This window comes from Ixodes scapularis, unplaced genomic scaffold, assembly GCF_016920785.2.
Source record: "Ixodes scapularis isolate PalLabHiFi unplaced genomic scaffold, ASM1692078v2 PGA_scaffold3__209_contigs__length_174095766, whole genome shotgun sequence".
NCBI lineage: Eukaryota > Metazoa > Arthropoda > Arachnida > Ixodida > Ixodidae > Ixodes > Ixodes scapularis.
In genome coordinates, this window is record NW_024609868.1 from 133,690,096 (window position 1) to 133,715,793 (window position 25,698).

A 25,698-nucleotide genomic window follows, 5' to 3' on the forward strand; every position below is an offset into this window, starting at 1 on the left:
CTGGTTTAAGCTGACAAGAAACTGGCTTAAGTTGGGCAAGCTAGAATTTGAGCTGGTCAATATGGTTTAAGTAAAAACCAGCATGGTCTAAGTAGAATCTGGTTTACAATTCAACCTGGAGTTGCTGGGAGTCAGTCTGATCTCAACTAGTCAAACTGGTCTTCCAGCAAGCCGATGTGGTCAAGCTGGGAGACAAGCTGATCAAGTTGGTCAAGCTCCTAATCGTGCTGGTAAGCTGTTCTTACTGCGAGCGCGCACGCCAAGGTCGGCTAGATCTCGTCGAACTGGCCTTGCTGGGAGCGCGCGCGCAAAGGTCGGCTTGGGCATGGACAAGACCTTTCCCCCTGCTTTGTGCTCTTGTTTTTTCGGTATGTGACCGGTCGCTACCAGCGCGCGCGAGGCCTTTTCATCCGTTCGACACCCAAAACACCATCTAAATCCTGTTCGCCCATTGAGCCGCTGTGACCCCCATCGTGACTTATCTTCTGCCCCGAAGTCGAGACAAAAAAACCCTCTCTCCCCCCCCCCCCCTTCCGCTCGGCCAGAAGAGAGAGAGAGAGAAAGTGCTGCCATCTATTTACTCTCGAACCGATATTTCTGTAAAGGGTGCATTTCGAAGGGACGGCAGGGTGCTCTGTACGGAGAATACTTGGACGGCAGTGCAAGCAAAGAGAACTTTGAGGACACAGCGAGTGGCAGTCCGTTGTGCGCAGGAATTGGTCGAACGTCCCAACTGAGGCGTCGCTTCATGTCTTTGGACGTGTGTGTGCTTCTGAATGACAGTGTTGCCTAGAAGTATCGCCAATGCTATCCAGGCCACACGTATTCTCTCGCCTCTGTCGACTAAGCAAAAGGGCGCCCCGCCGCCATCACTGGCGGGACCCATGTTCGCTTTTCTCATTCGTGTAGTATTTTTTACTGCTATTGCCTGTTTTTTGCGTGTGTCTAGTATTTTTCGTTTTAAGAGACAAGCAATCTAGTTGCAACAACATTGCTTTGCACCGAGAACCAGTATCTCTTTGTTGGTTAGTACTGTGTCAGAGCCGAGAGTGTTTTGCATCTCAGCTCATGTGAGCGGGCCGCGAGTACGAAAATAAGGAACTGGATGGCCAGTTTACTTTTCTGAAGAGTTTGGCTTGTTCATCATATGTATCAATATAAGCTGGTTAAGCTGGTGGCGAAGCTCCACCAGCATAACCACTGTGCCAAACTGGGCATGCTGGGGCAATAACCCAGCTTGAAGCTGGGACAACATCAACCAGAAGGACCAGTATGACCATATAAATCAGCATGACCAGATAAACCACCATGTCAAACTCGGCATGCTGGAGCAATAACCAAGCCTGAAGCTGAAACCAGCTTGAGCTGTTCTTTTTTTAACAAGTTAGAAAACAAAACACTATAGACATACAGTCGCCAAGGAGAGGCTTTGAGCACCTAGAAAATATGCAGGGGCAAGAGCTCGTCTTTCGTCAGTAAACCCGACGACATCTCGTTTTGTAATCCATAAGGGCATCTTTCGTGTATAGCGCCACGACTGAAAAGAGTTAAGGCAATCTTGCAGATATTGAGAATCCACTTTATATGGAACAACTCTTTAAAAACAACATTCACCAGCACATAATCGAACATTGCAAGAAACTTGGCAAACTAATGTGGGATTGGTTCACCTTATACTAGCCACGGTTCGATCAAGCCACGCTCCAGTCGATCTCAGGGAACTCACACAACAGAGCAAGAACTAACAAACGGGTTACTAACCTACATTCCGCCGCCCCATGTCCCGTTCGTCTTAGGTGGCTGCTGCAGATGAACGGCTCCCTCCATCAATCAAGACCTTCCCCTAAAGCCTATCTATTAGTGGAGACTCTCTCTACTCAAGACTTCCGAAAAAGCCTCCCGATAAAGAGTCCATGAAGAGTGCCCATCATATACTCCTAAATGAAGCCCGACAAATTATGGGTCTCAATAGAAGACTCCCAAATTAAGGCCGTCATGTAAACACTAAAGTGAAGAATTCCAGTGAAGACTGTCCAGTGCCAGGCCTGCTGTTTACTTATAAAGCCAGTCAAAGGTTTTACAAGCATTCCTCCCCTGAAGGCTCAAACTACGGGGGGCTTGGGATGATGGGGGCCACCGGACCTCCGGCGGCCCCCATCAGAAGACCTTAAAACAATTTAATTAAATACCTACCCGAAGGAAAACTCCATCAATGTAACCCTGTTTGGCAGTAAATGTTTTCTAGAGGACCGCAGACTGTGCCTGACTGTACGTCAAGCACGTCTGATTGGCCAACAAGTTACTCTGACCGACAGTCAAACTCCAGTCAGACTCCGCTTGTCGGCTTTCTGATGGTTTCCTGGTGGCAGTTGGCCGCCGCGAAATGCCATCAAGATGTCTTGGTGGCGATTCTGATTGTACATCGATTGTCTGTGACTCTACGTCAAAAAGCTTTGACGTGCAGACAGACGTACGGTCAAAGGACGTAAAGTTCGTTCGGATACCACTATTTCGTCGAATCTATGAATACGAAAAATAATCTATGCACAAGAAAACGATTTCGGGACATGAGCCCATAAAACCGCTGATGTAAGAGATATGACACGCAGCCGACCGACAACCTTGATCAGAAGCCCGCCGAAACGCCGCCGAACACGGCACTTCGCTTCGCCCATAGAGGCTTCGCCGCTTCACCGAGCTTTCATGAACGATCGCTCTCGACTTGTTTTGTTTGCCCGCTTGCTCCAACCTGTCGATCCTGCCCGGGCTCTACAATGTCTTATGTTTTAGTAGAATTTCTACTCGACAAGACCCAGCCTGTTGTGAGTTCCGACGATGTAAGGGACTTTAGCCGTGTAGTTGGAGACGACAAGGTGTACCAGGTCTACTGTGCCGGAGACGCGCGAACAAAAGGATCGTTCTACGACGCGAAAGTACTCTACATGGCAGGTGAGTAGAACTGAAGTACGGCGAGTGATATACGAGTGCTTTGCATAACATGGTGAAGGCTTAACTGCATTTGCAGCCGAAGCATCTCGTATAAAAGGAATGGTCAAATCGACTTTCCAAAGCGATGGCATAGCATAGGGGTTAAGGTGTCCGATTTGTACGCAAGTGGTTGCGGATTCGATCCGTGGTGGCCATGCTTTTTTTTGCTTTTTTTGTGCGTATAGCTTTACTCTTATATAAATGCTGCCCTTGTTGATGAAATTCCCCTGGCAGTGGCAGTCAGACGTCATCTGATGGACCATCAGATGACGTCTGATGGTCCATCACGTTCCACCAAGGCTGCTGACTGGCAGTCAGTGTCCCAAATTACGTATCTTGATGGAATTTTCATTAGGGTATAATAAGGTAAATACCTTAAAACTTAAGTAAAGACCTTAAAAGTAACGTTCAGTTGCAAGTTACACCTTGTCCTGCACTTCTTTGTCCTTTTTTGCATATTTACCATCATGCATATCTACCAACTAGCCAAACTCGCAGTGTTAACACAGTTTATTTCTTATACAACGGGCTCTTCTTCTCTCTTTGGTCGCGTCCCTCCTTCAAATCATCGTGTTTTTGTCAACATTATCACCGCAGCTACGTGTCAAGCCAGACTTTACTCCGTCGCCATAAGCAAAGGTTCTTTTTACCACCCGACGTGCTGGGCCTCTTCGGGGGGGTGGTTCCGTCCTATGGGCACCGGAAGCGGGTCTGCAAGATCCTCAGATCGGAAATGTAGAAACAAGTGAGCAGACACCTGGACTTTTTGTGGATGCTTTGTGCCAGTACGTGCAGTGAGCTTCTCAGACTTGCGTCACAGGTGACGAATTTTATGTGAAACAAGCTTCGAGCCACGCTGCCGACAAAAGCAAGGAATGGAGGTGGTGTCCAATGGTGTCACCTTTCTGGAGGATGCAGTGCACCCTGTAAGGTCACAATATTCTGAACAAGGGTCCCAAGTTTAGCCTAACGCCACAATAAACTCCTGTGGAATGGTTGGCCTTAGAGAGAACTTTGGAAAGAAAAAAACTGAGTCACAAGACAAGGACAGATGTATTTCTGAAGGTGTTGATATTCTTGTGCGCAATTTGGCTATGGAACAAAGGTTTGTTAGTACGAAGGGCGTTGTTTCTTATTTCGTATTAAATGACCTTAAGCTTCTAACTGCTGATAAGGAGGGTGGACTTGTTTTTTGGGGAGACGACTTGTAAATGTAGAAGTCCCGGCAAGACATTAAAAGGCATTTCAGGCCAGTTCAGCCAGTTTCGTTGCCTAAGATACAAACGCAGACTAAGTCCATGTGACAAAAGTTGCAGTTGACATGCTTGGCTAAAAAAAGGGCAAGCTACAAAGATGCTTAATTTATCAATGTTCTTCACGGCAAAAACTCGCATGACTGGGTCCCGTTTAGGGCGATCGTCACTGAGAAAGACTCGTGGTAGCGGGAGGTAGGAGGCTTTCGCTGCAGACATCTTTCTGGGATGAATTTGCGGGATCTTTTTCTGGTAAGAAACACTGAAGAAATTATTGAGCTTCTTCACTGCGAAGACTTGAGTGAGTAAAATGATTTTCGATAGATGTAGAAAATTTATTTAATTCTGTGCCAAATGACCAACTGCTGGTGGCAGTGAAAACATGCCTCGAAGAGCACGGGGATGTGCTAATCCGCAGTTGCACTGGAATTACTTTTGGATGTTTTTTTAGAGTTGCGAACTCACTACCTACTGAACACCTTGATTTTTTTTTTTGAAGGGGAGTTGTTGCGTATGAAAAATGAAAAGTAGTGTTGCAGGACATTTTTTTTTAAAATGTCAAAATTGTCTCTATTGTTAAAGAAGTAACGTTAAAAGTAACCTGAATATAATTTCTAACGTAACGACTAAAGTAATCCTTTATTTTTCAGCGAAAGTGATTTGTAACAATAATCCAGTAAATCTGGGGCTCGATACTTTATAAATGTATTCCATTACGTTTTTCAAGTAACGAGCACAAGTCTGATCAAAACACAGCTTTAAAGATAGTATAAAGCGGTACATTCTGTCATGCCACGTGGAATAAATACTTTGATTGTATTTTCTTGGCGTATGAGATGTATTACCTTGTTAATTCATTTCCAAAGTGTTAAGAAGTGCACTAATGATTGTATAAGCTCAGTTAGATGTGCTGTGTTGATTGTAGTTGATGCGCTATTGTATGTTCTTGAACTTCTTGGGTGGTTGTTTTCTTTTTTCTCCTGCGGAGCAATGTAAACTGGTGATAGCGCCATGTCTGGCAGAATTAATCTGCCCTTTTCCCTGTTAACCTAGAACTAGTGTCTAAATAAAACCAATTCATATTAATTTAAATTACTAAGAAATATAACAAAAAAAAGATCAAGGTACGCCTAACCACTTCTTGTGAGCTATGAATGCGAAAGCGTGCAAGCTGCTCGTCCGCTTTCCTTTTCGTCTGCTGCGTACTTTTCGTCGCCGGTCAGCGCGCGTGCTCCCCTGGGCACGATGGCCTTGAACGCTCCGCGCCATGGGGAGCAACGGCGCACTGATGGACACGCGGCGCCATGGGGTGAGCGGTAGTGGAAACTGACGACCGGAGCAGCCAATGGGAGCCCGTCGACGCTCGCCAGCCGTTGGATCCGAAGGCAACGGGAAACTATGTGCCGTTTTCGCGCTTCAACTGATGACGTCAGCTCGCTCCATGAGACAGTTAATGATTAAAAAACAGAATCACACTTGGGTTTTGGCTTTTTTCTCCGTGGTTTGGCACGCTTAGTTAACTGGATAGAGTTACAATTCTGGAGACTAGAACTTCGGACCGGAGTCCAGTTAGGAGAATTCTAGAAAAATATTACAGTTCCCCAATATGGCAGCTGGATTTATTTATTTTACAACATAGCCAGCCGCCTAATGGGCGGCAAAGGCGAGGGTGGGCTCTGAATTTCCGACTGTACTTGTAAGCAAAACAAAAACACATTAATAATAAAGGGACACTGAGAGGGTCTTTATGCCCGCCGAGGTGTTTACTTGAACATGACCTGTAAGAGCCCAAGTACCCACAACGGAATTTGCGGCTCGAAATTTGCTTTCTTTCCGCTCTAAAGCAGCCAGTCGAGAATTGGCCGGTCTCAGTTGCGCACACTCTCTTTTTCATGATCACGTGACGTTGAAACTATTTGTATCAAATATATTCCGTCTTGGGTAATCTCAGGCGCACGATAAACCATACATAAGTTGATAGAAAATAATATGTTGCACAGATCACAAGAAGCATATATACACGTCATTCTCAGTATGGCGCCGTACCACGTTCTGGGCGACAAGATGCCGACGCACCATTGACTAATGTGGCAAGGGACGTGGGAGCGCTACTTCAGAGGTGTCGTCCGTGGTAACAGCCAATCGATCTCCAAACGCAGAAAATCGAGCGGCAGGGATACAAGTGCGAAAAAATTGTACGACAAAAGGTGCACGCGGATTCGTCGTCGTCATCGTAGGCTTCACACGCCGGAGAAAAGGAGAAATACGAGGGCGAGTCAGAAAGTCCTTGCTCCATTTCTAGAGCGCAGCTCTTAGGGGCCCGTTTTCGGCTTGAGTGGCGTCGGCGTAACCGCGAGGTCACGTGACTCCCCCCTGAGGTCACGTGAGCCCCTCCCCAAGGTCACGTGACCCCCCCCCCCCCTCCCCGAGGTCACGTGACCCCCTCCGGTGGAGGGGGTCGCCTGAGGCCCCCCGTGAGGTCGCGTGACCTGGGGAGGGGTGGGGGATCACGTGACCTCACGGTTACGCCGACGCCACTCAAGGCGGAAACGGGCGCCTAAGAGCTGCGCTCTAAAAGAGACCTGCGATTGGTTCACCGAGCTTCTTAGCTTCCTCTGCACTCTCAGCTTAGGGGTGATGGAGTCCAGCCCGCGAAACACGCACACACATGCACACAAAAAGTGGGATCGCGTGCACTAAGGCCACACGATAAGGTAATGACTGGAAGACGGTGGGGACGGTCTCCTCAACTTCAAACACGCGCATTCGGGAACTGCAAGTGGGCAGGTGTGCTTCGCAATTTATGCATGTTTTTTTGTTTCCTTTTTGTGGCAGAAATAGCTCTTTCCTCCAAGGAACAAGAATGGCAAGATAATTATGCGGATATCAGGAGACCGTGGTGTCTGTTTCTAAGTTGTCTGAGTGCATTTGATTGCTTAGCAGGCTGTTTTTATCGGGTGAAGTGGCTCGGCATCTCCGCCATCCACGCTACCCTATACTGGAACCGGCAAGAACGGTGGTTCTACAGTTCCAATCACCAGCAGCGCATTTCGTCTTAGTGCCAAGTGCGATCCTCAACATGCGGATTGCCAAGACCATAAATATTCTTTCGCAGCGCCTACACACCGGTGATCTTCCTTTGTTGTGGGCATACATGTGACCACTAGCTTCGACGGACCGAAGACACGACGGACCGCCTTCCCTTCCATGTGAGTGACAAGGAGAGGTCCTCCTGAACAATGGGGATAGGTATTATTGCTACGCAATGTACATTTTGTCACTATCCGATGAGTTTGAACTGTGTCAAACTCTGTGCCAGGAATCTTCGACAAGTTCAACGTGTAATCCACAGCGATCGACCCGAAAGGCCCTGTGGAGCACTATTTGTAAGTGCTTTTATTCTAATAGACCGTGAGAGACGTTCTGATTGGTTATTTCCGTGTTCGAAGTTATTTTTATTTAATTTTTCTAGTTTAAATATGTCTGTATTCTTGGCGATAGATGTGTGGGGTAGTAAGAAGTCCTCCCGCTATGTTCAAAGCCGAACACCACACAGCGTTGAGTAGTCCATATTCGCCAAGGTTCGGCTTGTTGGGTGGGAATGAAGTGTCAGTTATGTCACCGCGCTCTGCAACTGTAATTGCCAGTAATCGTCTATACACAACAAGCTATGTTAAGTGCGTGATTTATTATATATTCTTGATTGATTCAAGCATCAAGTTCTGTTCAACTGTCATGGTCTTACGTATAACGGGGTATTTATTGAACTGTTAATTTAGTAGTGCGTTTGACACTGGTGAGCTGAAGAGGGAGGCCAGCGGTTGTCTTTATAAATTGAAAATATTATGGAGGCTATATGGGTACAATTATAGGTACATTTTTCAGTGCCGCAAATACCTTAAATCTTAAAAACTTTTTAGGGGCGAAACTCCTTAGGGTCTAGCCTTGTCCGTCCGGCGTCCGTGCTCACATCGATTGCCATCCCATCTGTCTTCTTAAAAAAAAAAAAAAAAACGTTTGCGCAGTCGCCAGGATTTGAACCTGTGCTGGGAGACCCTAATAGATTTCTAGTCCATCGCCTTAACCACTCGACCACGACTGCGGGACGAGTAAGGGGCACTGAGATGTGGTAGTAACTCAAGAGCTGGGGATGTCATGGATGAAACGTTGCATGTAGCCGCTCAACGTCTATACAGGCGAGAATGTCAAAATTGTCTCTATTGTTAAAGAAGTAACGTTAAAAGTAACCTGAATATAATTTCTAACGTAACGACTAAAGTAATCCTTTATTTTTCAGCGAAAGTGATTTGTAACAATAATCCAGTAAATCTGGGGCTCGATACTTTATAAATGTATTCCATTACGTTTTTCAAGTAACGAGCACAAGTCTGATCAAAACACAGCTTTAAAGATAGTATAAAGCGGTACATTCTGTCATGCCACGTGGAATAAATACTTTGATTGTATTTTCTTGGCGTATGAGATGTATTACCTTGTTAATTCATTTCCAAAGTGTTAAGAAGTGCACTAATGATTGTATAAGCTCAGTTAGATGTGCTGTGTTGATTGTAGTTGATGCGCTATTGTATGTTCTTGAACTTCTTGGGTGGTTGTTTTCTTTTTTCTCCTGCGGAGCAATGTAAACTGGTGATAGCGCCATGTCTGGCAGAATTAATCTGCCCTTTTCCCTGTTAACCTAGAACTAGTGTCTAAATAAAACCAATTCATATTAATTTAAATTACTAAGAAATATAACAAAAAAAAGATCAAGGTACGCCTAACCACTTCTTGTGAGCTATGAATGCGAAAGCGTGCAAGCTGCTCGTCCGCTTTCCTTTTCGTCTGCTGCGTACTTTTCGTCGCCGGTCAGCGCGCGTGCTCCCCTGGGCACGATGGCCTTGAACGCTCCGCGCCATGGGGAGCAACGGCGCACTGATGGACACGCGGCGCCATGGGGTGAGCGGTAGTGGAAACTGACGACCGGAGCAGCCAATGGGAGCCCGTCGACGCTCGCCAGCCGTTGGATCCGAAGGCAACGGGAAACTATGTGCCGTTTTCGCGCTTCAACTGATGACGTCAGCTCGCTCCATGAGACAGTTAATGATTAAAAAACAGAATCACACTTGGGTTTTGGCTTTTTTCTCCGTGGTTTGGCACGCTTAGTTAACTGGATAGAGTTACAATTCTGGAGACTAGAACTTCGGACCGGAGTCCAGTTAGGAGAATTCTAGAAAAATATTACAGTTCCCCAATATGGCAGCTGGATTTATTTATTTTACAACATAGCCAGCCGCCTAATGGGCGGCAAAGGCGAGGGTGGGCTCTGAATTTCCGACTGTACTTGTAAGCAAAACAAAAACACATTAATAATAAAGGGACACTGAGAGGGTCTTTATGCCCGCCGAGGTGTTTACTTGAACATGACCTGTAAGAGCCCAAGTACCCACAACGGAATTTGCGGCTCGAAATTTGCTTTCTTTCCGCTCTAAAGCAGCCAGTCGAGAATTGGCCGGTCTCAGTTGCGCACACTCTCTTTTTCATGATCACGTGACGTTGAAACTATTTGTGTCAAATATATTCCGTCTTGGGTAATCTCAGGCGCACGATAAACCATACATAAGTTGATAGAAAATAATATGTTGCACAGATCACAAGAAGCATATATACACGTCATTCTCAGTATGGCGCCGTACCACGTGCTGGGCGACAAGATGCCGACGCACCATTGACTAATGTGGCAAGGGACGTGGGAGCGCTACTTCAGAGGTGTCGTCCGTGGTAACAGCCAATCGATCTCCAAACGCAGAAAATCGAGCGGCAGGGATACAAGTGCGAAAAAATTGTACGACAAAAGGTGCACGCGGATTCGTCGTCGTCATCGTAGGCTTCACACGCCGGAGAAAAGGAGAAATACGAGGGCGAGTCAGAAAGTCCTTGCTCCATTTCTAGAGCGCAGCTCTTAGGGGCCCGTTTTCGGTTTGAGTGGCGTCGGCGTAACCGCGAGGTCACGTGACTCCCCCCTGAGGTCACGTGAGCCCCTCCCCAAGGTCACGTGACCCCCCCCCCCTCCCCGAGGTCACGTGACCCCCTCCGGTGGAGGGGGTCGCCTGAGGCCCCCCGTGAGGTCGCGTGACCTGGGGAGGGGTGGGGGATCACGTGACCTCACGGTTACGCCGACGCCACTCAAGGCGGAAACGGGCGCCTAAGAGCTGCGCTCTAAAAGAGACCTGCGATTGGTTCACCGAGCTTCTTAGCTTCCTCTGCACTCTCAGCTTAGGGGTGATGGAGTCCAGCCCGCGAAACACGCACACACATGCACACAAAAAGTGGGATCGCGTGCACTAAGGCCACACGATAAGGTAATGACTGGAAGACGGTGGGGACGGTCTCCTCAACTTCAAACACGCGCATCCGGGAACTGCAAGTGGGCAGGTGTGCTTCGCAATTTATGCATGTTTTTTTGTTTCCTTTTTGTGGCAGAAATAGCTCTTTCCTCCAAGGAACAAGAATGGCAAGATAATTATGCGGATATCAGGAGACCGTGGTGTCTGTTTCTAAGTTGTCTGAGTGCATTTGATTGCTTAGCAGGCTGTTTTTATCGGGTGAAGTGGCTCGGCATCTCCGCCATCCACGCTACCCTATACTGGAACCGGCAAGAACGGTGGTTCTACAGTTCCAATCACCAGCAGCGCATTTCGTCTTAGTGCCAAGTGCGATCCTCAACATGCGGATTGCCAAGACCATAAATATTCTTTCGCAGCGCCTACACACCGGTGATCTTCCTTTGTTGTGGGCATACATGTGACCACTAGCTTCGACGGACCGAAGACACGACGGACCGCCTTCCCTTCCATGTGAGTGACAAGGAGAGGTCCTCCTGAACAATGGGGATAGGTATTATTGCTACGCAATGTACATTTTGTCACTATCCGATGAGTTTGAACTGTGTCAAACTCTGTGCCAGGAATCTTCGACAAGTTCAACGTGTAATCCACAGCGATCGACCCGAAAGGCCCTGTGGAGCACTATTTGTAAGTGCTTTTATTCTAATAGACCGTGAGAGACGTTCTGATTGGTTATTTCCGTGTTCGAAGTTATTTTTATTTAATTTTTCTAGTTTAAATATGTCTGTATTCTTGGCGATAGATGTGTGGGGTAGTAAGAAGTCCTCCCGCTATGTTCAAAGCCGAACACCACACAGCGTTGAGTAGTCCATATTCGCCAAGGTTCGGCTTGTTGGGTGGGAATGAAGTGTCAGTTATGTCACCGCGCTCTGCAACTGTAATTGCCAGTAATCGTCTATACACAACAAGCTATGTTAAGTGCGTGATTTATTATATATTCTTGATTGATTCAAGCATCAAGTTCTGTTCAACTGTCATGGTCTTACGTATAACGGGGTATTTATTGAACTGTTAATTTAGTAGTGCGTTTGACACTGGTGAGCTGAAGAGGGAGGCCAGCGGTTGTCTTTATAAATTGAAAATATTATGGAGGCTATATGGGTACAATTATAGGTACATTTTTCAGTGCCGCAAATACCTTAAATCTTAAAAACTTTTTAGGGGCGAAACTCCTTAGGGTCTAGCCTTGTCCGTCCGGCGTCCGTGCTCACATCGATTGCCATCCCATCTGTCTTCTTAAAAAAAAAAAAAAAAAACGTTTGCGCAGTCGCCAGGATTTCAACCTGTGCTGGGAGACCCTAATAGATTTCTAGTCCATCGCCTTAACCACTCGACCACGACTGCGGGACGAGTAAGGGGCACTGAGATGTGGTAGTAACTCAAGAGCTGGGGATGTCATGGATGAAACGTTGCATGTAGCCGCTCAACGTCTATACAGGCGAGGGCGCTGCGGTCAAATGCGTATATAATCGCGTTAAACTTTGCATACATTGGCTCAACGTTTTTAGACGAGAGGGCGCTGCGGTCAAATGCTCAAATGTGTATATAACCACGTTACATACCACACATAAAAATCAGCACCATCAGCACTACCTATGAATAAAATGAGTATCATCAGCACCACCAGAGCTTCGCCCCAATAAACACCATTCACCACGTGGAGATGCGGTCATTTTGTTTTTCAAATCAACGTAGAAATATCGGCGTGAACTTAAATGGCGAGATTGTAATTCATAAGACTTCTTAAAGCTAGATGAACGTTTGATGGACGCTATGATGTTGCAAGAGTAGAGCTAAGCAATTTATGAAATAACCTTTGTACTATTCGATTAATTTTTTAAATCACTATAAGTGTTTTAATCTAGATCGATCGAGCTCTGAGTAAGGACAAGACGGACGAACAAAACAATAGTAAACGCCTGGGCCGTCTTGCTAAAACAACGTCTCAGCTGAGGTGGGGGGAAAGAAAGCACTGCCAAAGCCAGCCTACGAGCTCAACGGGACTCAAACCTCCACTCAAGACGATCGCGCGTCCCAGCCTTTACAGTGCTTTCTTTCGCCCAGTCTCAGCGGAGACACTGATTCCAGCAAGCCGGCCCCGGTGTCTTACCTGCGCATCTATTTATTTTGGACGGCGGTTAAAAGTTTTTATATACAAAATAACGAACAATAATTCACTGGAAAAGAAAGTTTATAATGTGGAAAAGTAAACATAAAGAGTCGGTAGGCCTTTCCGAGATTTTATACTTGAAGAGCGATTGAGCCGATTACTCGAATAGTTAATTAAAGGGCGCGATTAATAATGAAGCTAGGTTTTATTTTGATATTCATTATTGACAAGCGTAAGAGAGAACTGAGAGACTCTGAAATCCTTCACCTGAATCAAAACTCCCGCTTCTGTCTCTTTCAGAATCCTGTGGCCAGGCCCCTGCGTGGAATCCCTTTGCCCAGCCCTTCGCACAGCCCTCTGTCCTGTCCACTACCGAGCCTGCCGCCGACCCTGCCGCCGAGTCTGCCTAGGCCCCCCTGGTGGCACAAGTTTTTAAAACTTTTTATTCGATTTAAATAAATCATGAACTGTCAAACGTTATGAACAGTTCATTCGCATGCTTTAATGATTTCTAAAGTGTCCAAATCTGGTAAAATTGCTGCATTTATTAGATTTTAGTATCAGAAAGAAAACAGTGCTTGAAGAAAAAAGGAAAAGGATCTGCTTGGTTCTCTGCACTGTTTTTGTGACGCTGGTTAGAACACTGGCTGAAAAATGGCATCCATTAATGGCATAGGCAATGGATGCAAAAAAAAGCCAGTGTATTCGACTGGATGCCCATATTGGAATAGCCAATATTTAAGCCAATGTTGAAAGAGGCAGTGTGTAAGGCGCTGGATGCCAATGCTAGTTCAGCCAATATTGGATAAAAAAGCGCAAACCACGTTGGTCCAACGTGGGCTAGAACGTTGGCAAACCAGTGGCCCAACCTTGGCACCAATGTTGGACCACCATTGGATTACGTGACGGTTTTGAAACTGCTAACGTCAGACCAATATTGGAACCGTTTTTTGCCATCATTGGGCCAACGGGGGTCCGACAATGGTGTGCTGCCTGGGGTGTTGTTCATTGAGCATTATATTACTTTGCTTTAGATATCCGACTAGTCTTCTGTTTTTCATAGTAAAGCCACCCCGAGACTGGAAAAAAAGGGCGGAGGAACACAGACCCAGTCTCGTGGTGTTTTTACTATGTTCAACTAACTCCACAATGTTTACGCCATACACACATATTCCTTACTTCTGTTTATAATGTGGGGAAATATCTTTGAAAGTATCGAACGTACCGAATTTAGTTTATAGATGCATAAACCGTAAGTATAACGACCCTTGTTAATGAGGGTTTCACGTTCCAGTTTTATTTTTCATGGAATCCACGTCTAGAAAGATCAAAGTCACGTATGTATGGGAGCGGCTCGCCTACAAGTGCACTTGGAGCTTTCAATGTTTCAGGTTCGATAACATCTGCACCAGAGGCGCTTTTATCTTTTAGGAATATTACATTTGTAATTTCACGTTTATGTATCAATCGGTAGGTTATAAGTACACTGTATAAAAGCAGCGCAAGGTCATACAGTTTTCATGTGGAGTTTTGAGAGCAATTGGCGCCCGAAATGACTCTTGAAATCGTAATGAAAAGCTGGCACAAGAGGGAGCGGTTAACGACGCGCTCGAGACACAGCTTCAGAACCTCGCTTGTCTCTGGTGGTTGTCCTGACAGACCTTTTAAGATGAAAAAATATACAGTACATATTATGTAGTAAACTAACTGCGTATGCGTGGCCCAGTCTGAGTGACACCAACCCCCAGAAAGACGCCTATACATGTGTTCTTGGTGAGCTGATCAACGACTATCCACAATGAACGTTCGAGGCGCGGCGCTTTGATACGCCCACCGTGGTACAGGCGACTACAGTCCCTATCACGTTTTCAGAGCTTTGGTCCTCCGATTCATATCTCTGGTTCCTAACTGCTGAGTCGATATTCCGTGGGATCACAGCGTTCCTTGCGAAGTCGTAGCCACCCCTCTTTCACAATCAACCGGAGAAATAGTTCAAGCTTTCATACGTTATCCGCTTGAAGACCAGCCTACGAGGCGTTACGCAAGAAAATTAAACTGCGTACGACGGATTCTGAAGCTCGACGCCTTCTGCAGCTGCTTCCAGCCGAAGAGTTGGAAGACAAAACACCCACTGAGCTTCCACGCCGAATGGTGGAGAAGCTCAGTGGGTGTTTTGGTTGTTGTAAGGCGTTCCCCTACAACCAGTAAATGGCTGTAGGGGAACGCCCTACAACCATTTACAGGGAACTTCTGGCGGCGTCCTCTGGCTTTTTTTGGCGAGGTGTTTAAGTGCTAATGAAGCCCGCTATAGAACCTTTCATCAAGAGCGCCTCGCCAATCAATGTCAATTGATTGGCGAGGCGCCAATCAATTTCAATTTTATGTGCTCAATGATCACGAACATCTCACGTTCGCGCTGAAGTCGAACAGCACCGAACATACACATTGGGAAGTCCGACAGCTCCTCTACATATGAAAATGTACAGCTGATGTTCGGTTGTGAAAGATCCCGACAACGCCGCAGCAGATGCACTGTACCGGCTAGGTGTAAAGCTCTGCGTTTTTGTTTGTCCTGATATGTTCTACACAGAACTGACCGCGTCCCAGCGAGATGGAACAAAACTGTAATGCCTACGAACATCATCTAACAAACTCGTGTATGAAGATATCCAGATGCATGGCACTCCTGACAGATTGACCTTCGACGTGTCCACTGGACGTCCCCCGTTCATGCCCGTTCGTACTTCTATCATTCCATCCAACGGTTTTGGTGTCGTTCACTCACTTCACAGCGACTCTTGGGTTCTCGAATCGTCTAGCCAGGCATGAACATCAACGTGAGAGAGTGGACGAGAACATTATTTCAATACCTACGTACAAAGTTCAGCCTCATGCTGTCACTCTATTGATCGTCTTCAATCCCCCCTGACACGCAATTTACTCACATTCATGTCGATATCATCCGTCCGTTTCCCCCATTGCACGACGGTCGTAACCTCTTGAAATGTTTAGACTTGTCAACACCATGGCCAGATGTAGCACCCGCAAAAGGCGTAACATCGCAGACTGTCGCCAACTCGCTTGTCGAAATGTGGGTGAATCGCTTTGGGGTACCCGTGTCAATTACCAGAGATCGCGGAAGGCAGCTTAAGTCCTGGCTGTCCATCAATTTGTCTAAACTACTGGTCGGATACCACCTGCAGTATACCGCCTACTATCCGAAGCCCAATCGAATGGTAAAACGTTTACACCGACAAATGAAAGCAAATCAAAACTCCAGATAAAATGCTTCTATGTACGGAGACCCTACCCTTGGTAATGACCGGTATTCTGACAGCAATTCAGAGCGACCTCAACTGTAGCACAGCAGAGTTGGTATATGGCACGTCCCTTCGAATACCAGGAAATTTCCTTGACCAAGCAAGCAAGCCTCCAATTGCCAGCTTGGAAGATTGCGTTCATCGGTTGCGGCTCCTGATAAAAGACCTGCATGTTGTGGGATCACGAGTTCCTTCCAAGAGAAACACTTTTATCAGTAAAGATACCGCCAAGTGCAAGAAAATCTTTCTTTGACACGACGGCGTCAAAACGCCTTACAACACCCATGCGATTGGCCATTTCCCCTTATACATAGAGACACCAATATGTTCACGATACTTGTTAGCAAACAAGAACGAATGGTATCGATCGGTCGAGCGAAGCCTGCGCACTCCAGCTAAGCCTCCGCGCCGCCTCTCCCACCTATTTCTCGTCACTCCCCAAGGAGAGGCAGGTGAGAAAACTAATTAATATTTCCCTTCCCTCTCTGACCCGGTCATTGTTGTTTCAGTACAAAAAAAAAAAGAAACGCTTGGTCATGGTGCTACAAACTAGGGAAGAGGGGGGGGGGGCATATTTTAGTGAACAGCCGGCAGAAGAAAAGGTGTGTGAACGACGGCCTTGAGAAACAGCTTCAAGCTCGAGGGACAGCTTTGGAACCACGCTCGTCTCAGGTGGTTTGTAACATGTAAAATGTATATTTTAAATATTATGCAATCATAGCACTACAAAATAAGTAAAATGTAAAAGCGACATATTCGCAATATCAGTATTAAATAAACCTTCCCTATGAATATTTACTTTTTTCTGTACTGAAGTAGTTGCGGTTACGTAGCCCATGCCCAATTTGTTACGTAGCCCATGAATTTTTGCAAAAAGCATTCATACTTAGCTGTGTTAATATTTGTATTTAGCATGTTTCGCACCTTTTCAAACGTACGAAAGTCACTCTAACTTTTAGTATCAAAAAGGTAATATGCTATCATATGAGATACTCCATTCTTTTATATAATTCTAGAGATAGATAGTTTACGTGTGCTTGTTAGAAAAAAATGAAAGCCGTTTACAACTCCCTCTAATGCCGAATTAAGGCACAGCTCTTGAGGAGGAGGAGGGAAGGGTACTGAGGGGAGGGTATACCCCTCCTCCGTCCTCTTCACCTCGTCATCCTGCCTGCTACTCCCTCCAAGCGGCGTCGCCGTCGGCGTAACAGTGAGGTCACGTGACCCTCGTCACGTCCCGTGACCTCCGTGACCTCACGAGGGTCACGCGACTTCATGGGGGTCACGTGATCTCATGGGGGTCACGTGACGTCACGGGGGTCACGTGACCTCAGGGGGGTCATGTGACCCCCTTGACCCCCCAGAGGGGTGTCACGTGACCCCCTTGCCCCCCTGAGGTCCCGTGACCCCCGGTGACCCCGCGCGGACGTTTCGGCACAGGGCCGAAACGTCACCATGCCGAAACGTCGCCGACGGCGACGGCGACGGCAACCGCAACGCCGCTCAGGCAGAAAACGGGCGCCTAAGAGCTGCGCTCTAAAAAGTAAAAGCAATAGCCACTTCAGTTCTTTCTACAGGGTCCGATCGAGAAAAGTAAACCCTACTTTTCTGCCCGCGTAAAAAAATGTGGTGGCTTAGCTCGGCCATGCCAGGATATACGTAGCCTGAGCTTATGCGCACAAAATGAGAGGCGCCATCAAGCAGCTCCGGTGCAGCGTCAAACTTGGCTACTGCGCAACGGAGGCACGCAGCTGGGCGCGCGGCGGCGCCAGTGCGTCTGCCGCGGCTATGACGTCACTCCTCTGGAATGTTAAGACCAACGTTACTAGATTACCTCAGTTGTGGAACTCAAGCAGAAGGAGGTACCCCCCCCCCCCCCCCTCACTCACTTCAATCCGCCAAGTGTCGTTCAAAGCGCCATCTAGATTTCCGTTTCATAACTGTGCGTTCCAAAGAGCAGAGATGAAGCGCCATCTAGACGCCGTGCTTCGGAACGTACGTAGCGATCCCAGCGATCCCGACCCGATTTCACCGTGCCCGATTCCCATAGAATACGCTGCAGTTACCAAAGCAGCCGTCCGGCAGCGCGTCGAGCGACGCTTGGCGAGTCGTGGTGAGTGAGGGGGGGGGGGGGGGGGGGGTACTGTTCGTGCACGCAGCGTCTATCAGCAGTTCCGTAACGGAGCTAATCTAATAACTTTGGTGAAGACCGACGAGGCGCGCGCGGTGATGACGGTGGAGCCCGCGGTGACGGCGGCTTCGGCACGCCAGCTGTGCGCCGTGTGACGTCACTGCTCCTCGTGCTTGCGCAGACCTGCGCATAGAGTTATTATAATGTACGCTAGAGGTTCAACTGGCGCTAGTGTCTATGCGACTTCCGTGACGCAAATTGAAGCAGACAGCAACCAGTCTACTTTTGCGGTGCTCCCGTGCATTCCTATGGGAAAACGCGCGTGCATTTTGTCTCTTCGCCGGAAAATAACACGAAACACTTAGGTTATTTGGGTCGTACCGAATTGCATGTACCTTGATTAACACTGTAAAAGTGTAGTTGCTTTAGTTAGCGAATTTTTCTTCATCAGTGAAAGATATTTAACTTCGGTACATTTCAGTCCCAAACGTGTGTTCCGCAGCAGGTGTGTAAAAACAAGCGACGATTCAAAGCAAAATTACAATCGAAACGAAGTGTGTTCAAGGCTCGCCACCATTCCGGTGACGCTTGTATATTGATAATATGCCAGTCCTGTCACCATATGAAAATGATCCCGTCGTGCATGAGCGGATAAAAACCTTCAAAACGTAGAGAATAAAGTTTGTGGGCTATGAAAGGTGTCTCTTCGTATTGTTTTCTACCGGGCAGCTTTTATCGCGCACTTGTTCTCAAAGATATCGAGCGCGCGGGTGATATTTTGAACGTAGAACAAGCAGCTTCGCTCAGGCCTTCAATTTATTTCGATCGTACATGCACTGCGAGTTACTGATCCAGTGTTACTGCGTAGTTCTTGCCGCCGCTCTTCATTTTCAGGTGTCCTTCGTTCGTTTGGCATGTATATCCCCCATGCTGGAAATCGCCGACGCCGCGTTCGCGCTAACAGTGTCCGACAGTGCACATAAATACACGTACGAAGCCGTTTTAGCACCGTTTTTAATGCGATGAATTCGAAAGAAAAACGCCATAACTGACCAATTATTTCGTCGGCCTGACTGATAAATGTTCCAAGCTACGTAGTACGTACGAATTATTTGGGATATTTGCTCGTATGATCGAGCGCAGGAAGAAAATGCACTCACTTTTTCCCATAGAAATGCATTACCGGAAGTCAATTTTCGACTGGTTGCTGTCTGCTTCAATTTGCGTCAGCACACTAGCGCCACTTGAACCTCTAGCGTACATTATAATAACTCTATGGACCTGCGAGGCGCGCGCGGTGGCGGCGGAGATCACGGCGACGGCGGCTCCGCCCCGCCAGCTGTGCGCCGTGTGACGTCAAGGCTCCTAGCGATTTCGCAGCACTGAGCACGGCTCATTATGCGAGCCACGCGAAACTCCTCAACCTCGGCCAGTGTAGCTCCCGCTACAAAACTACGCGTCGCAGAACGCTCAAACTCCGCCAGAATGTAACCCTAGCGGTCCAAGCAAGATGCCAAAGTTTCAGAACATGAGCTTACCTGGATCAAAAGATAAGAGAAAAAAAGAAAAACGAGAAATCTCTAAGGGGAGGCTCCGACCACGCATGCGACGCAGACGGAGGCCGTCTGCTTTGCGTTGCATCGCATAGGTGGCGCCACCACCTATGCGGGTTGGCGGGTTATCACGGGCATCTGCCGGGCTCGGCGGCAAGCTCGGAATTGTTCTTTATCCTTTCTCAAGTTTCACTTACGCACTGCTTTTCACTGCAACGGAAATAAAGATTACACGCTCTAATTTGTGATACTTCGGTGCATTTGCTCACGCATAAGATTTCTTCATGCTAATTATTTTAGCAGATATCGTCTGCTTTGATCTTCGCAAACCCGAACACCTGTTGTCCCGTTGATTACTTTTAATCTCTACCGTGTTTCGCTGCACTTTCCTGGCTGATGAGGCAATTAACCCAAAAGCTAGGCGCGGACGTCGTGGTTTGGTATTTAAAGCGCAGAAGCTTTAAGGATGCTCGCCGCCGATAGCGTCGAGTTCACCGTTCCAGGCCGCCGTCAAAGAGAACCATCTGAAAGTGGGTCCAGCGTTTTGGCGCAGTGGGCAGCGTCGCGAACAAGAAGCACGTCTTCGCCAGCACGCCAGAGAAAGAGCAGCTCGCGTACGGGATCATGGGTGCTTTTGAAGCGGACCCGCACCTGTCCACGAAGAGAGCGGCGAGTTTGTTTGGAGTTTCAGATTACACTGTGCGGCTGGATTCTTCGCCGACACAAACTGCATGCCTGCAAGGTTCACGTTCTCCACGAGCTGAAGCCTGAAGACTATGAAAGACGGCTCGATTTTTGCCGCGAAGAGATCCTAAGGATCGCGGCCAACCCCTCCCATCTTGACTTCCTTCTGTTCTCGGACAAGGCCGTCTTTCACCTCGACGGAAAAGTCAGCGCTCAGAACTGCCGGTACTGGACCAAAGGCAATCCGCGTTGGACAATAGAGAAGTCTCAGTATTCCCCCAAGATAACTGTCTGGTGCGGGATCTGGAGGGAGGGTGTTGTTGGGCTTTTTTTTTCGATTAGTCTGGTGACGGGCACAAGTTATCTGCGCATGTTGAATGAGGAGTTTCCTCCCGAGCTCGAGGCCCTCCACATGCAACGACAAGTTTGCGTATTCATGCAAGATGGAGCGCCCGCACACTGGTGGACCTCCGTCAGGAAATGGTTAAGTGACACCTTTCCTGGACGCTGGATGGGGAGAGGCTCGCCCGGCATGGCCAAGGCCACCGCAATCCCCTGACCTAACAATCTGTGCTTTTTTTGTATGTGGGTTCATCAAGTCACAGGTCTACACCGGCCGAATCTCCACCCTCGACATCCTCAAGCAACGCATTGAGGCTGCGTTTGTGCTCATTACGGACGAAATGAGAGCTGCGGCGTTTGCCGAATACGAGACGAGACTTGGACGTTGCACCTGGCAGCTGGGAGGTCACGTTGAGGCAGAACCGTAGGACTACGGTGTTGCCTTCCAGTGCCTGCCCCTGACGCGCTCCACATACTTTCATCTGGAAGCAAGAATAGCTTCCGCCATGTGCGTGGTCTTTCCCGTTTTTATTTCGTTTACCTCTGACAAATGGCCCTTTTTAGGGCTGCCAATTACGGTTGTCGGCTGCTGAGCTACTGCTGCTCGGCGCTCTCCCGTGTCTCTCCCATCTGGTGTCTCCGGACCATGGAAATGGTGAACCTGGTTCTTTGACGGGGCAGTTTAATTGTCCAGCATTTAATCTAAATACCAGCATAACAAAAGTACTGAATTGCTTTAATAATATTAATAATAATAAATTCGAACGTGTTCGAGACTTGACATAATAAGTAAACCGGGTCACAATGTCGCTGACTTGGCATCTTCTGCCTCTCCCTTTTTAAATTTTCGTTGCCAACAAAAATAGAAAAAAAAGAAAAAAGAACCAAGTACGCAAACATAAAAAACGGCACAGAAGTTAAAAAAGGGAAATATATTGGCCCAGCTGAAGTTCATCTGCAACCGAAAGGAGGGTCCTCTGACGGCGGAGCCCAAATATTGTAACTTTAAAAAAATTAATTAGGTTATAAACGGTTTATTGGCAGTGAGCAGACGTGGCCATTAGAGGAAGCTACCACGTCCATACCAAACTTCACATAATCTGCAGCACCAAGTGTCGAAGGTGCTACCGAACGGGAAGTATAGGTGCACCGCGGCGTTCGGGTTTGTGAAGAGCAAAGCAGACGACATCTGCTAAAATAATTAGCATGAAGAAATGTTATGCCTGAGCAAATGCACCGAAGTATCACAAATTAGAGCTTCTAATCTTTATTTCCGTTGCAGTGAAAAGAGGTGCGTAAGTGAAACTTCAGAAATGATAGAGAACAATTCCGAATTCGCCGTCAAGCCCGGCAGATGCCCGTGATAACCCGCCAACCTGCATAAGTCGTGGCGCCACCTATGCGACGCAACGCAGAGCAGACGGCCTTCGTCTGCGTCACTCCGCGGTCGGAGACTCCCCTTAGAGGTTTCTCGTTTTTTTTTTTTTGTTTTCATCTTTTGATCCAGGTAAGCTCATGTTCTGAAACTTTGGCATCTTGCTTGGACCGCTAGGGTTACATTCTGGCGGAGTTCGAGCGTTCTGCGATGCGTAGTTCTTTTTATGCGGGCTGAAAAGTAAGGTTTACTTTTCTCCATCAGACCCTGTATATTATTACCCCAATCTAAACCAGTGACAAGTACTAAAAATTATTTATTAACATGTTCTGTGATATTTTTACAAAAATGACTCAGTCAAAGTCACGGGGTTGCTTAAAGGGGATGAAACAATACATTGATTGGTGGTCACTGAGGTCCCATATCAGTTTACCCGCTTTGACACTGTCCGGGGATTCAAAGGCGAAGGATTGGTTTAAGGGTAGAAGTTAGTTTACTAGGCACATCAATTACGTTAGAAGAAACATTATTCTATCAGCTCCTCATTATTGGTACAATATAGGGCAGGCGTGGCCAAGCTGCGGCTCACGAGCCACATCCCGCCCACTTCCCCTCTCCCGCCTCCCTCCCGGTCACGCGAGCACTTCCCCAAAAAGAGAAATAGAACGCCTTTCAAATCGAAAGACAGGTTGCGGTTTGGTAGTCTTCTGCTCTTTCTACTTTGCGTACGGTGAGACTGCTTTTGAGTCAGATGGACGGAGAGTAGTTCGAGTTTCGCTTATTAATCTGGACAAAAGTTTGCCTTCCCCTCCCCTCCCCCCCCCCCCCCCCCGCCCCCGAAATTTGCAAAAGCCGTGAGGGGGGGGGGGGGGGGGGGGCACGGTATTTGCAAATTTCGTGGTTTTGTTTGCGACTTTAAGGCCGTGTCCGCCTGGCCACCCCTGATATACGGTTATGCGGGCTTATATTTATGCTATAATCACAGACGAAAACATTTTTAAATTTTAACACAATACTGGTTCCATAAAGCATCTCTATAAACTGTAGAAAACCGATAACTGATCGTGTCGGGGTGCGATATGCGTCGGCGATCAACATATCATGACTCTGTATAGCTAGTCTCTCAAAGCTATTATTTAATTTTATTCCTCGATAAGAGAGATCTTTCACACATACAAAGAGACACCTCCACCACGTGTTTCGAGCAGCATGCAGATATAGATTAATAACCTGAAAGCTGGACGCAGTCTTAACCAATTGTGAGCCAAGTTTAGCTAAAACTAGGTACAGCCACCGCGGGAGGTAGAAGCTCCACGGCAGCGCGCGCTTTTTCCGAGGGGCGCTTGACTGGTGGTTTATGATAGAACTAGAGATGACGTTAGGGCCAGTCCATGCGAAGTAGATGGGGGAAGCCGCCTCAATTCAAGCAAACCGTTGTTCTCATCCGCCCGCCTGCGCACCTGCGGGTGTTTGTTTGGCAACGAAACGGAAGGAAAATGAAGCGAACAAAACAAGGAAGTATAGTTTTCCCGTGGCACATGGGCGCGCGCTATTTTCGCTACTGGCTTGGAACGTCTACTCTGGCCTCAGCAACAGACTCTAGCCTCTGAACCGTGCCAGCGATTTCTCCGTGTTAACGTGTTCATAAAAAAATGTTACTGCCGTCGTCGACGTACGAAAATCGGGTCAGTGACGATGCAGTATCTAAGCAACACGCGTAGCGCGTTGCCCATTTTTGCATGACGTGGTGCACCCAGAAAACGACTTAAAACAATGCATGTGTCCCCTAGAGAAGCATGGGAAACCGGGCATGCGGAAGGCTGCCATTTGCAACATATGGGGGAGCCATTTGGTGACGCCTGTTGCAACCAAGGTGTGGAGAGAAAGTTTTTTGGAAGGTTCAAAGCACGCCATGTACACACCCGTATATCTCTTACAGCGTGGATTTGATAAAAAAATTGGCGGAAATCTCGGATTTTTGTTTTTAATTAACACGCGAAAACTTAATTTGACTATGCGGAATAGAGCAATCTCACCAGCCAGTATCGATATGCCTTTACTGCCGGCACGTATTGTGGGAACTGTAGTCCTTCTGCACGCTCGACTACCTGGTTCCGGGTCTACGCGCGTGTAGAGTGCAAATCGGCGCAAGATGATTAGTGCCTTGACGCCTTGCTCCTGATTTCTAAATTTATGGAGGAGCCAGACATGTGTGGAAGAGCTTTTAAGATCGGTCTATTCGATCTCCGTCCGTGAGATTGCGAACTCGAACTTAAATTTAAAAACTCGGAACTTGTTTATCGGAGAAATTTAAAATCTTCAAACTTTTCGTACATAATTTTCTAACAAACCAGAAATAGTTAAATTGTTAAAGCATGAGCTGGAAAGATGCATTAAATTTTCAAACACGAACTCTCGGTCCTATTCGACTACTTCAAACTTTTCATATTCGAACCGCAGCGGGATCTAAAGTTGGGAGCATTTTGGAGTTAACACCTGAAGTTGTTTGAAAGCTTCGAGAACTTCCGACCTCTAACCTACGAAGGTCCGCGACATCCCTAGTGACACTCGAAGGCGAGGACCGCCGTGACGATGGGCTTTTGGGGCTGTTTGACTAAAGCCACCGGATTGTAACATCGGTGGCGCCGGGGATTGTAGCGGAACGTAGTATAATTTAGGAGGCGTTTACTTATTATTTAGAGTGTTTCGGCAAACTGTGAAGTTCTAGCTTAGCATGGCTGCCTATAGCAAAATACACAAAATAGTAAAAATAATTTTATCTCCGCCTCTTTAGCACTAAAAAACACAATCATCAGTGAGAAGAAATCGTTGGACTTACCGTTTGCTGTATTCCATTGTATTGATTACTCTCGTTAAGCAGCGGAGAGGTTTGAACACGGCTTGAGCTCGAAGAAAGAGCGTATCGATTGCAAGCTGTACAAACATGGAAGCGGTGTAATGATTGTAAAAATGAATCTATAATATCGTCACGTGGTTCTCCAATATTGCTCCTACGCAGGGAGAGGGACGGTGTGATGAATTCACTGCAGCGTTTATCTATCGCAGATTGTGCTAGCCAACGCCACTTGCGCTCCAGGTAGGCGTAAACAAACCGCAGATATAGAGTGCACTATATTGTTTTGTTTTCTAGGCCAATTTAATTTATGCAAATTTTTATTCGACTGCAACAAATATTCATAAAGTTTACGTTCTCGTGGTTTGCTTTTGCTCAGGTTATTTGCTCGCATTAAGTGTTTGTTTTTCTCTTCTTGAAGTGACGAGTGACGTCACATTAAGAGACGTAACGTAAAGTGAAACTGACGTCGTGTTAAGCGACGTCCCTGACGTCACTAAGGTACAACTGTAGACATATCTTTAAAACAAAACAAAGAGGAAGCTTTCGGTGCTTTTAAACTGAAGAGAGGTACCAAACCCGTGTTCGGCAGATTTTCGTTGTCAGGTTAACGGCAACAGGCACGAACTGGGAATGCACTATCGCTTGAACCGGCAAGAGGAGTAGTTAGATGTGCCATCTACC

General features: G+C 47.1%; 1 protein-coding gene across 1 annotated transcript in view; it reads right to left on the reverse strand.

Moving 5' to 3' along the window:
• The window catches only part of LOC8025078 (medium-chain acyl-CoA ligase ACSF2, mitochondrial), a 182,360-nt gene extending 157,254 nt beyond the window's left edge, over nt 1-25,106 (reverse strand). Inside the window, exon 1 of the mRNA XM_029981062.4 lies at nt 25,000-25,106. Coding sequence (XP_029836922.2) covers nt 25,000-25,106 — 107 coding nt within the window. The remainder of the gene's footprint in view (nt 1-24,999) is intronic.
• Between the last annotated feature and the right edge of the window lie 592 nt (nt 25,107-25,698).